The sequence below is a fragment of the Enoplosus armatus genome, chromosome 13 (genome assembly GCF_043641665.1).
Source record: "Enoplosus armatus isolate fEnoArm2 chromosome 13, fEnoArm2.hap1, whole genome shotgun sequence".
NCBI classification, from domain to species: Eukaryota; Metazoa; Chordata; class Actinopteri; order Centrarchiformes; family Enoplosidae; genus Enoplosus; species Enoplosus armatus.
Genome location: NC_092192.1, coordinates 7,869,524 through 7,883,181, shown reverse-complemented (window position 1 = coordinate 7,883,181; position 13,658 = coordinate 7,869,524). Strand labels below are relative to the sequence as shown.

At 41.3% G+C, this 13,658-nt stretch overlaps 1 protein-coding gene across 1 annotated transcript in view; it reads left to right on the top strand.

Annotated features, from left to right (window-relative positions):
* The window catches only part of pdlim4 (PDZ and LIM domain 4), a 42,925-nt gene continuing 29,267 nt past the window's right edge, over positions 1–13,658 (top strand). The window contains exons 1-2 of the mRNA XM_070917447.1: positions 1–159; positions 9,664–9,815. Of these exons, the coding sequence (XP_070773548.1) occupies positions 58–159; positions 9,664–9,815 (254 nt within the window). The 5' untranslated portion in view covers positions 1–57. The remainder of the gene's footprint in view (positions 160–9,663; positions 9,816–13,658) is intronic.

Below are 13,658 nucleotides of genomic sequence, written 5' to 3'. Positions count from 1 at the left end.
CACTTCCTCTGTCGCTCCGTCTGCCTGTCATCCGTCTGATTCCCTCTCGCAGTCGACATGCCAAACATGCCCCAGACCGTGACACTAAAGGGACCCTCTCCTTGGGGGTTTCGCCTGGTGGGAGGACGGGATTTCAGCACACCGTTAACCATCTCCAGGGTAGGTGGTAACTCCCCTGTCTGTTGCCTCGATGTGTGTTCATTCATTGAGCCGCGCGTAAAGTGGACCGCTTGTTTTCCTACATTAGAAACCGTGTTGATCATCCTGATTACAGCCATTTCAATGACTTTACCATTTCCGAGATACTTATACTCAATGACAGTAATTGACCGCGCAAGAGATGTAGGGAAAGTTTCTGAGTGTCTGAGCCAAGCTGGAGTAGACTTTTAACCCAATTAATGAATCTTAAATAAGAGGGTGGCCAAGGTCTATTACCCCTAACAGCAGTGATTATACGTGTATGAACAGCAGCCTTACTCTGTGAGCTGACAGACGGTGCCGTCTAATTCCTGGCAGCTAATGTTGCCAGGACAATTTAGTGAGTCATTGCAATTGGCCGACCATCAATTATAAGCTTTCAAAAGACCCAGAAGCGAGAAAAACAAACAAACCGCAGTGTGGTGATATTTGTTTTGTAATTTGAATAAAACAATACTTGTGCTTAATTTTGAAATACATTCTTAATGTAGCCTATAAAGAATTTAATTTAAAGTATATTTTTTTCCCATATGTCAGTCAGTGACCTCAGGCTGTAGTCAGTCAGGCTCATGTAGATCCTTCTAAACACATGCAGGAAATGGCATTATGATCATGATAACTGTATTACTGTATGAGCTATTTAATTAATATTATTGGTGATAGTCGCGGTTGTAGCATTCGCAGAGCTTCATGAACTTTCCTGACCCTCCGAATATGGGTCAAGAGTCAGTGTGCTGGCAGTGGATCTGGCAGTAGCCAATAGTTCATCCTGGCCAGGGTAAACACAGCCTGGGTCGTGCTGCAGGGCTTTGTAGAAGAAGTGTAGAAGTAGCGTGGGCTGGAGGGGGGGGGGTTGCTGACATTTGTTTTTCATCAGAGCTCATTGGTGCTGCTGAGGGATTCCAGGTGTTGTGCTCAGCTGTATCACTAGCCCCAAACCGACCCTTTAACTACAGGGCCCTAGCACTTTCAACTAGAGGTGTAATTTTTAGATTTACGGCGGGAGATTAACGACTTTGAGAGAAGCAGGCGAACCCCTGACGGTCACCTGAAGTGCTCTCTGCTTTTAAACCCACTAAAATATCCCCTGTAAAGAGTTGTGATGCAATGATGAGGCACATTTTAACTCACAGTGTGTGCAAAGTCAAAAGTCTTGACAGTTGTGCGACAGTAGGTTCGTGGTTTCAACATTAAAGACTCCAAAAGAAAGAAATCAAACATGGCATCAGTAAATTCAGCACTCATTGTACCTGAATGTCTTCTTTTGGTAGAGGCTCAAATATTATTAGTGAACCCTGCTTTCTGTGGACAGGGCACTCATTTAATGCTTGATCTCCATGTTTAAGTTTGTCTCTATGAGCGCAGAGTAGAGTTTCCAACAGAGACCATGCCCAAGACCAGAATTCATTTGGAAAAAGGAAAAATCTACAGCTCCAGCATCTTGCAGCCTTCATGTATTTCATATTACATTTAAAATCAGAATGTTGCCTTGAGCAGCTTCAGGGCATTTTAGGTTTTGTGATGCATGCCATCCTAACCTCTTTAATAATTTGTACAGCAGGCAAGTTGTGGTTTCAATATCAGCGATTTAACAATTTCTGGATTTTGCCAGTTCAGTCTGTGCATACTTGCATAACTGCCAGTTTGAAAGCCACGGCATGCACAGGGAAGCATTCTGAACATTGCGTAACTCAGTGATGATGGCATCAGTCAATTAATTACAGGTTGCACTTTATAGAAAGTTACAGTACATGTCAATAAAAACCAGCGCTCACGTGGAATCACTGCCTGCAAAGAGTAAACAGGGGAGTTTCGGCTAATTCCCAAATCTTGGCTTGAAAATTAGAGAAGGAAGCAGCTGGTGAGATGCAAGCATATTTATCAAAATATGTAATGTCAGAGGCATAAATACACACAGTCTCTTGGCAGCAAGACCCAGTATTAAACTGCCTCTTGAAGACTTTTTGCTTTCTACCAGCCACTACAGATCAGTTCAATGTCCGATTGACGTCATATTCTCTGAAACATCCGCTGACTACCATTGGCAGAACTCGATAATTATTTTATCCTGGTGTCTAATGTGCTGGTTTTTACGTGAGTTCATAAATCGCAATTAAATTCAAGGAAAAGTGATAAAAAAAGAAATGGTGGGAGAGGAATCCTCTTGCTTCACCTCATGGGAGCTGGTCGCATTTTGAGTTTGAAGCACGCTGTGATTCATTGCTGTTGATATACTGGAGGATCTCCTAAACTCGCTATTCATCACGTGCTTGCTGCATTCTTGCTGTACAGTTGCGTGCCCAAGACGGCAATTACAATGTGTTGAATGGTGACACGGAAAGAGATACATGGAGCGAGAGGAAGAGTGTGTTTGTGAGATTGTTTCAGAGAGGGATAGTTTATGTCTTGCAGTATACAAAGTGCCTCCTCAGGGGTCATTTTAGTATCATCACACAAGCCAGAACTCTCTCTGAGTGGTGCTGGCTAGACAAGATCAGGTTTGAGACAAGACCAAAATGCTAGACCTCATAGTTGTTTTTGAGCTTTACAGTATGTTACGCAATCCTCCCAATCATGCCTCTACTTTGCGTGACTGACAGATCTCCTCCCATCTTCCTCCACGTCTTTCTCTCTGCATACATAAAAGTGGATGCCATGAAACACCTGCACTTGGAGACAGTGAAAGTTGTAAATACCAGAAAACAAGTTCTGGATGGCAGCTGCTGGTTTTTTGCTTAAGGTGATAATGTCTCAGGCTAAGCCCATTAGTCCCCTGCCAGCCCATTAGGACTCCAGCCAGTTAATGGTGCGTCTACTTGACTGTGGAAACATTTGCCCTGATACTGTGTGTGTTTGTGTGTGTGTGTGTGTGTGTGTGTGTGTGTGTGTGTGTGTGTGTGTGCGTGTACATGCTGTGGGAGGTTGTTAAGTGGCTTTATGTGCATGAGAGAGAAACAGAAACATAATAAAATCACTGATGTAACTGCAGAAGCATTTAGAGAGGATACGTTGAATATGACAGCTGTGGTATAAGCCCTTTTGTAAATCGATGTCAAACCGACGTCCAGGCAGAAGGTGACGCAGGACGCTTGTCAATCCTGCCAGCTGGCAAACAGTTGTCTTCTCGGGCAGGAATTCACAACAGAGTGTTGGGTAAATAATGACCCGAGCAGCGCACAGAATCACTGTCCAGACACCTTTATACTGTGTATTCTGCTGAATGATGGGAAATATTCTGTGCAGCTTTCAGAGAACTATTGTTCGTGCATTTAGAGGTTTTGATTGACAAACAAAAAGAGAGAAAACGTAAAGGTGGGGCTGAAAAGCTGAGAGAGAAGATGTTCAAGTCCCTTGAGACCAAAGTCTAACGTTAGACAGGCTGATACACGATCAGAGTAAGATGAACTGGAACTGGTCGCTTTCTGTCTCTGTGGTAAAATGTTGTGCGTTTAACGGATAGGTTCATAGTTTTTGAAGTATCTGAAAACAAATCTGCATGCCTGTATGTACATTTAAGAGGTTATTGGTTGCTGTAATCATTCGTCCTGTCCATACTGGCTGCAAAAAGATCCCTTCTCTGGGGGGACAGTGATGAAGGGATCTATCCAGACCCAGTATGGACAGGAGGAACAATTACAGAGACCAAAAACTCTTGATTGAATGAAAAATGAAATGAAAAAGAAAGAGAGAGAGAAAGTCAGAGTCAGGTAGAATCGGTAAATTCCTTGTCGTCTGTCATAATGTACTTCCACTTATTAACATGATTATGGATTCTGATTATGGAATTTCTGGAATTTGATAAGAGTTAAGAGAAACCAGTCATATCAAGTCATAACGTTTCATGTGTGTTAAGCTGATTTTACATGGGCACAGTGCATGAATTAAGAACAAATATATCTTTTATTGCATTAGCAGTTATGTATCCAGTGAACCGAGTGTCCTTTGTACCCTTTAATCGCTCCGTGTACGTCTGTCCGTCTCCACCACATACCAGAGACGGGACATGTGACCTGAAGCCACATGGGCTGTTTCTCTGGCACTGCTGGTTATAATAGTCAGCTTTAGGCTGCTCTCTGGCCGCTCTTTCCTCCAGGCTAGAATTATAGATGCTATGAGCTGCAAAAAAAAAAGAAGACTGAGCAAAAGATAGCAGATGGTACTCTCGAAGAATTTCCTGTTGTCAGTGAACCTGTGGAGTTCCTGCAACAGTCTGGAGGCTGGAGAACAATTCGAGTCCTTGGGTTGTTGCTGAGCTTTTCCTTCTCATCTGGTTATCTGATGTATGAAACGGACTCTCCATGATGGATGAGCAGATTTCTGGTCTCTTAACACTAAAAACTTAAAAGTTTTACAGATAAAATTGCTTCAATATGACCACGTGTAAAACAGCAAATTCTTATGTTTTGTTGTATATTTATTTCACTTAATAAAGCACCCTGCAGTTCGGCTCTAGATCTTCTCTGGGTGTATGAAGTGAGTTTTGAGTCATGAGCTTGTCCTTGCAAGCTCTCATGTCGTCTTAGTCGACTTGCGTTGCCAGAAACAGGTGGTTTTTTTTCAATGTATTTGCAGCAGGCATCTAAAACATGACTCTTGTGATGCTCTTATGATCATGAACAACATATTGAAGCATGACAAGGTGAGTAGGACATATGGAAAACTCATCAATCTACACCTCAGATTTAAAGGGACATTTTTGGTGACTCATATTGATGAGTAATGTCATTAGTCTTTTTAGACGTACACAAATGCATCACAGTCTGCAGTTAATTTCACATGATTCGCCCATTTCCTTGTATTCTCATTAAACCCCACATATTTAATCAGCTGCTGCAGTATTGCCTGTTGGTCTTGGCCTATTCAGCCTCACTGTTTCAGCGTGATAATCGCACACCAGTCACAACCTCACACCCGCGGCTATGTAATGGCTTTCCGTCACGAAGGTCATAACCATGGTTCCTATCGCAAAGTCCAACAAGCAAACAAAGGCGTCTGACACGTTGCCAGGAATTATTCTCTCTGTCGCAGAGACGTGCGACTCAGCGCTCTCACCCAGCAGAGAGCGTCACTGTGGAGTTCACTCATGAGAAAAACACATGAAAGTGACAGATTCTTCTTGCATAAAGCTTATAAATAATAATGATTTACTGGTCAAAAGACATCTAGGTTACTCATAACTGTTGTTTGGGCTGTTTTTTCATTGGCTATATTTCAATGTGAGTCAGGTTCTAACCACATTTCATAATATAGTCATTGAAAAGTTCTTAAAACTGAGGTATCATAAACTAAAACATCAAAGCAAATTCAGCCCAGTTTTAACTTTTTTAACCTCCTCTCTGACCTCTATTATAAAATATACAATATACTTATGGAGGAGGCTGTATATATGTGTGTGTGTGTGTGTGTGTACATCCAGAAGAGAGATGCAGGAAGAACATTTATATTCCCTTGGATTGAATTAATGCTGACTGCAAGAAGTTCTATTAATGTAATTTAAAGTGATCTCAAAGAGGGAGTATTAGATTGTCACACTGGATCAAATATGTGCTTTACGTACCACAAAATCCTCGAAAGATCTATGAAAGAGAAAGGCGGGAAGAACAATGATGACACGACAGAAAACTTTGCCCTGGGGGTGATGTCACACTTGAGTGAAAGTGTCGACGCAGCTTCGTCACAAACTGTACATGCACTCACACAAACATTCACACAGATTCGTCCTCTTCTTTGCTGTGCTCTGTTTCACTCCCAAACACGCAGAAAAAAAACACAAGTGCCCACTGTGAAACCGCACTCCAGCACACATTCATCAGGCCTCAGCGTGCCACATGATGACTCTGTGTGACATGAGGCTGTCATTTGCTAACCGCTCTCTCCTGTTAGCAATTAACTATGTCACTGTTTGTGGAGCAGCCCGTTATGGAAACGATGTGACTGTTCAAATTTCCCAACAAGCAGTGATGTTGCTTTCTGCACCATCACCAGCAAATCCATCATGGTCACGTACGGCAAAAACACTTAACACCGTACGTGTTGACTGTGAAGGTGGTTGCCTAAAGTCTTCATGAAGATTAACTTTCCTGTTAGAAACCAAAAACATTTGGTCTGGAAGAAATTAAAGAATAGTTAATAAACTCATCCATGAAGCTAATTTATACAATTTTAGCTCTCATTTTGTCAGATTAGCAAAAAAAAATCCCTTTTGTTGCTGTTTTTAACAAATTCCATGAATGTCTGTTGCTGAAAGTAGGTTTACTGGGTGAAAATGGGATTGAATTCATACCATATGATCCTAACTTACTATTTCTAGCAAAGTTGGATCATTTTGTTGATCTCTAGAAACCACTTTTCATCGTTCACAGCAGCTTTGGTTGCATCCTCGGCCAAGATAACTCTTTTATTAGCTGAAGTCACACACCCCGTTGGTTTTCGGACGACCGTCATCTCTCACTTTTGAGTTAGATCATTTTATTCTTATTTTGGCCAACAAATGACGCAAGTAGAAGTGGATCACTTAGCTTTTGTTACTAGCAGTGTTTTCATGTGAGTGTTTGTGAGACAAAAATAAAATGTAAGATGTTGGTATGGTCTTCAAAGCCCAGGCCCTAGAGCAAAATGACTTCCATCTTCAAAGGTCCATAGATGTAAGTCATTGCATCACACTACGTCTGCAGTGTAAATATAGCAGATTGTAATTATGTCTGAACCTCGTAACTCTACACCATCCTTACATTTCTTCACAGACGGGAATGCTTGTCCTCTAGTGACGACCTCAGTCATGCGATTGTGGCACTTGGTATGCCACTGTGTGTGTGTGTGCGTGTGTGATTCATGCTCTACTATTCATGGTCTGACCCTGAGGTGATATAACTTACTCTGTGTGTGTGTGTTGGGGGTGCATGAACTTCCATCCACTATGACACAGCTTAGGCACTAACCCAAGACACACACAAAAACATTTGAAATGCGTGTCATGCTAAATGACGTGGGTAAACGGCAACCTCCAGTTAGTGACTGTCAACAAATGCACTGACAAATGAGAAGCAGTTACATTTCCCACCTAAAAAAAGCCTGTATTCCTGTTTTGGCTTCTTTAAAAGACTCAATCTTTTAACTTGTCTTAGATTGTACTTGCTCAGTTTACGTCAGATTTCTGCCAATAAAGTGAGTTGAGGTGAGTTTTCTTTTCCCCCAAGACTCACACACATGTTTACACACATTTCCCACAATGCCTCTGACCTCTCAGTTTACCGGAACTGAGTCAGGAACATTGGGGCAGTCAGAGGCTGTAAATTAGGAATTCCACATCTGAACCACACGACTCAGCTATTAGTGCTTCATGGAGCGTGAACTTGTGTGCCTTTGCTCTTAAAACGCTCCTCCCAGTTAGCGAGGCAGCACAAGCAGACCCTCTCTCTCTCTCTCTCTCTCTTCCAGGGTTCTGTTCGTTATTCCAGACTTTTAGACAATCGTGTCTGAATTTATCTGGGATAGATTATTAACATATAATCTGTTGGTGAAGTAAGTGTTATTTCGACACAAGGTTTCACTGCTCCAAACACAATACATCTTAATGTGCAGCTGTCAAGATAATAAGCATTACAAGACGTTGTGGGGGTCAGGCAGTGGGAGCTCTGGTATGGAGATGAATGAGCTCAAAGATATATCCACTTAAAAGCCTGGATGACAGGACAAAGATTAATCTGGACATACGAGAAAATCACAGTGTTCCCTGCGTAGTTATATATACAGGTAGTCATTTCAGCCTTTTAGCTCTCAGACATGCTACAAAGTGCTGGAATCTGAACAAAATCTGATCATTTTCATTACTTTTCGCCAATAGATGAAATAATTTAAAATAAAAGTAAAAATGCCAAACATTTGATGGTTTCAGCCTCTCAAATGTGATGACTTGATGCTTTTCTGTTTTATATATTGAAAATTGATTTTTTTTTGGGGTGTTAATTGATTATCGGTCGGACAAAACAAGCAATCTGAAGACGTCATTATATACACTAAACGATGAATCGAGAAAATAATCAGCACATTAATCAATAATGAAAATAATTGTTGCAGCCCTACAGCCCCTGGTTCTCTTTGCACTTTCAGCCAGTTGCTATCACTGCTCATGCTTGTGATGATACAAATTTAAGACATTTCGCTCAAGGCTTCGTGCTGTCGTGCTTTTTCAAATCTGCAAGAGAGAGCAGCAAGTCCAACTCTTAGTTGGGCAATATGAAAATGTCACAGTTTACCGCTCAAAAGTCCTCCAAAAACATTGTGACTATAGCAATTGCATCCAGCTGTCGAAAATCTCCTCACTTTTAATGGTCGGAAAAATACAGTCAAACTAATAGTCATACGTGTCATAGCTTGACAGCACATGGAGCGTGCAAAGAAGACCGGAGACATGATGACAATTGTTCACATTTCATTACATTTTTGTTTCATTGCTAGTAAAGAGTATTTTCCTCTGCAGCTTGCTGCCATATGACAGTGACTGTTTTACTGTGGATGTCTTGGTTTGATGGTGAAGGATTTGATTGGTAGTTTCTTCTTATTTATGTCAGCCAAAACCATTCGGCCAGTCAGAGGCAGGCCTGGAAATAGCAGGGACATTTGTGTGTGTGTGTAATAATGGAAAATTGTTATCATATGTTACTTAGTGTGTCTGTGAAGGTGAAACATACCCCCTTCCTCCTCCCCTCCGCCCCCCTCTGCCTCCCTGTGGGGCTCAAATGTCCACAGACCAGTGTGTTTCTGGAAGGAGGGATCACAGAGAGGAACCTGCTCACTGTCCAGCAGCTCAAAGACAATCTTCAAAATTGAAGCGATGTGGACACATGTTGTACAAGACCAAAACGGTCCAAGTGGCAAATCAGAAAAAGCCTCAAGAACATATTAAGCAGATGTTTGCACATGAATGTAACATTACACAGAGACCGTTGTTTAGGCTCAAGGCTCAAATGCAAACTCTGGTCAAAGTAGCTTTACTCCTGAACTTGAAATCATTCACAGAGGGTTTAGTCTGATGCAATTGCTAAGTGATCATAAAATTGCACATTGTTAGTTTTTTACTGAATTTCAAAAGGCCAGGCGTATAAAAATGTTCCAGCTCTTTCCAAATACTTCAGCACCTCCAAAACTCTGAGTGGCCTCGCACTTCCCAGTGTCATTGTTGCTGGCTTTTGAAAATGTAAACCCAGAGTGCTGCCCAAGGCAATATTACATAAATCAAAAGAGAGCTGCTTTTGTTGAATTTGGCCTCCGCGTTGACACTCCCACGCTAATACTCTTTTTCTTTCCTTCTTTTAGTCTTTCTTCCTCACTGACAGTTTGACACCACTTATAACAGCTCTTTCTTTTCCTTTCTTGGGTGTGCGTGGATTGCTGTGTTTGTGTGTGTGTGTGTGTGTGTGTGTGTGTGTGTGTGTGTGTGTATATGTGTGTGAATGTTATCTTCAGGTAACACCAGGCAGCAAGGCGGCCCAAGGTGACCTGTGTCCAGGCGACACCATCCTGGCTATCAACGGCGACAGCACAGAGCACCTGACACACATGGAGGCTCAGAACAGGATCAAAACCTGCATTCAGCAGCTCACACTCAACATCAGCAGGTATGGGACCATGAGACTGTCCTTCACAGAAAAACAACAGCATTGGTCATTTAATCAACGAAGAGCGACATACAGTTTGTTTATATTTTCCTGACAAGCGACCTCTTGGGGTCTTGTTAGTGTGATGTTGCTATAGCACCACAAACCCACTTATGGAGGAGGTCGGGATGGACTTGTTAGTGTTTTACACCTGAGACCTCAGTCCTTGATCAGTGTTGGTTCCTCTAAATTATGATCAAGATCTTTCCCGAACTTCAAACCAGTAGTTTTAGTTGCCTTAACCAAACCCTAACCATAGAGGTGGCATATCGGAAAAAGCTCATACAGACAATTTTCATTAAGATCATATGGGACGTTTTGGTATAAGGACTTATGGACACACACACAGGAAAAAGCCCAAATGCAGTGTACTGTATATGTTTATATTCTAAATCTTACAGTTGACTGCATGTTTATTGTAATTGCTTACAGATTTTATGAGCACTTGTTTCTTCAGAGTATGTATTGTGTATTCAGCCCATTTTCCATAGAGGATGACTGATGGGAATTACAATGTTCAGAATAATTGGGTATCAGGACATTTTGAACATTAGCCACTTGCTAATCAGTCGTCGCTGCTTTGACATTGCTTATGGTTTTTGCTCTTAGGCTCATTAAGTGAATTGAGTTGAAAAACTTGACTGATTTTTTATGACTAAGGTCATTTACTGCCTCTCGCCTAGGAACACATATTGTTTCTGTTTCTGGTGGGTCTGTTCAGCTTGGCACAGTCGAGTCATAGGGACAGATGACAGGTTTACGACATGAAATGATCGACTCTCTGCTCCTATAGAGCGTTGAGAGAAGTCAATGAGGCTTGTGTATCTAGTGAGTCAGACAGTGACCTTTAGAAATTGACTTCACGGGTTGATATTGTGCATTTTACCAGCTCATGAGGAAAATGACCTTCCACTCTTCGGTATCATTGTTAGACCTAGTATGTGAGGATGGTTGATTTGACCTTAAGCGGAGGACAGGAGCAACATGCTTGCGTTAACATAGCAGAGCGGAAATCATCCGTCTAAACAGTTAATGACAGAGAGAGAGGGTGGGGGTGGGGGGATAACCAAGGAAAAACTGAAATGTCTGTTGCTTCCCACATTTCTATTAGATGGTTACTTTGGGTTGCCAGAGTGCTGGAAAGTGCAGAGTGAATCTGGCAACCTCTGAATCCTGTCCTCTCAGATGAAGAACACTGTGTGGTTTCAGCCTTGGTTACAAGTGACAACTGCCAACTGGTGCTTCAGCTCTCTCCTTTTAGGGCAGCAGGCAACACAGTCGCTCGCCTGTAACGGTTTGGAGCATGAAGTTTACTTGCAGATGCAGTGGAAATAAGAATCACTACCCAGAGTAATCGGACCCGTCAGATAAGCAAAGATTCACACATGCAGACAGAGAAGCACTTTTCTTTCTGCACTGTATTTGTGTTTCATGGTATGCACTCTAGCATGCAACAGCCCTCCTTTTCCCCCTCATACTGTAGTAGAAACCATTCATCCATATATCAGGCCGAGCAGCTGAGCGTTAAGTGGTTTGTCCACAAAGGGATAGTAAATTTATTTAAGGATACATAAAATAGTATTCAGCGCAAAGACTGGTGGAGCTCCTCTACAGCTGCAGGAGCACAAAAAAACTCACACACTGAACCACTCGCACCCTAATGTACCCAAATTCTTAAATTTCCCTTTAAGTTAAGTCAAAGTTGTTAAACACATCACTGAACCTAAGAAGTAATTTAGTGTGCTTAAAAAGCAGAAGTGCTTTAGAGTTATGGATATGCAGCGTAGATCTAATTCCATCAGCTGACCTTTTGCTTCGCTTGAATTCTTTATCTGCATGATTTGCCACATCAGTGGAGCTCTATCACATTTATACTGACTGACATATTCAAATCTAAGATGCCGTTTTTTATGGCTTCACCCAAGTGGAAAATTTAAGATTTCTTGTGCATTATGTTTCACACATTTGCCATGTCGTTTTAGCAGGACATATTTGGTGTTTTTGGAAACCCTTGGATCTTGACCATAATTTCAACTGATGTAATGCGGGTTCGATCAATGCTTGTCAACTATACTTTGTAATGGGTGTGGTTGAAGAGGTTAAAATTATTTTGGTGTTTGACATAGTGTCCCTGTTTGAGTTCATCATTCTTGATGTTTTAATCCTGAAAAAAGACTTTATTTGTCAATTAAATTAAGTGACTTTAGGTCATAAAGATATGAAGGCAAAATGCTTTTGACTGTATGACTGAATGACTTTTCCATCACGTCAACTTACATATTTGACACTCATTAAGATCTTTTAACTAATTTATTTAATTGAAAATGATTCCTCTAAATTATAGCCGCAAGTAAACCACCAGACATAGCTGTGCTCTTCATCAATCCTCATTAATTTCTCATTTAAACTGACAAGATGGCAACACAGCAGAGGCAGAACAAGGCTAGCTGCTGGTATGTGACCTCTCCGCAGTGTATTGGTTGAATAATTACAGTCTGAACTGCCCTGCCGCTGGACAGGAGGAGGATCTGAGAGATAGGCATGCACCTTTGACTCCAGAGCTGAAATGAACTGCTGGTGAAGGGGAGGGACGACAGAGAAGCAGGGGTTCAAGCAGAAGATTATTTGGTCAAAAGGACAAGACAGCAGACAAAGAAATGATTGAGAGAAGGTGGAAAATGTGAGAAAAATAAAAAGGGGAAGATAACAATGGTGGACAGAGAGAAAGACAGACACCGAGACAGAGGGAGGGGAGTTGAAGCCAAGTAGAGGAGCAGTGAATCGGAGAAAGTGAGAAATCCACATGGGCTCTTCTCTGCCGAGAATGCTGTTTTACAGCCAACATTTTCTGCTGGTTGCTTTGCTGGAAATTCAATTACACAGACAACGCAGTGAAGCTCAGAGTTGAGTTTCTCTGTCTGAGATAGAGGACATACCCCAGAGGAAAGGGACATTCAAAAGAAGATGTCTTCTTTGTCCAGCCTATCTCTTCTACACATATCTAAGCTCAATTTGTCCATTTTTGACCATTTTCTCATACTTCTTAAATTCAGAAATAGCCTTTCTCTTATCTCATCCTAATTTAAGATCTTAAAATACTCATTTTTTTCTCTTACATCACTGATCTTTATTTGTCTGAAATAATCAGCTTATATTGGCTTATGAGCATGCACAATATCAGAAATGTGTCTCAGTGATCAAACTCCACTCTCAACTGTATATTTTAGCTGATCTCAAAGTTGTCTACATATCTATCTACATATAGACTCCTGTTTCTCATTGATTTGTTACAGATACATTTGCAAATGCCTCCTAAAATAGAGCATTATTTGTAGAGCAAACTGGACAGGATCATTTGTCTTAGGTTGATTTATTTTTTGCTCCTTATTTCGAGTAGACTCATATGGATATACTGTATATACGGACATTACTTAAAAAGGAGACAAAGGGACGTGACCTTCGTCACACATTTCCCCAAATGAAATATAAATCAAGGCTGGGTATGGGTAAAGTCTTATACCCATGTTTTCCAAAGCAATTCTTTTCAATCTAAAGCCAGGTGATTAAAGCATTACATTTGGTGTCCTAAACACCTAGTATGAGGTAGCTTTTTCCCAGGAAGAATGCTGCACAGGAAGTCGCATTAATGAACAGCAACGGTCACTATGACTGAGCCAACAAACAAAATAAAGCTGCCCATAAACCTCATCAACAGGATGAAAGAGGTCACAGTTTTGGCTGCAAATTAACCACCAAAATAAAAGGAAAATAGTAAAATACATACATGAAAAGGCAAAATAAGGT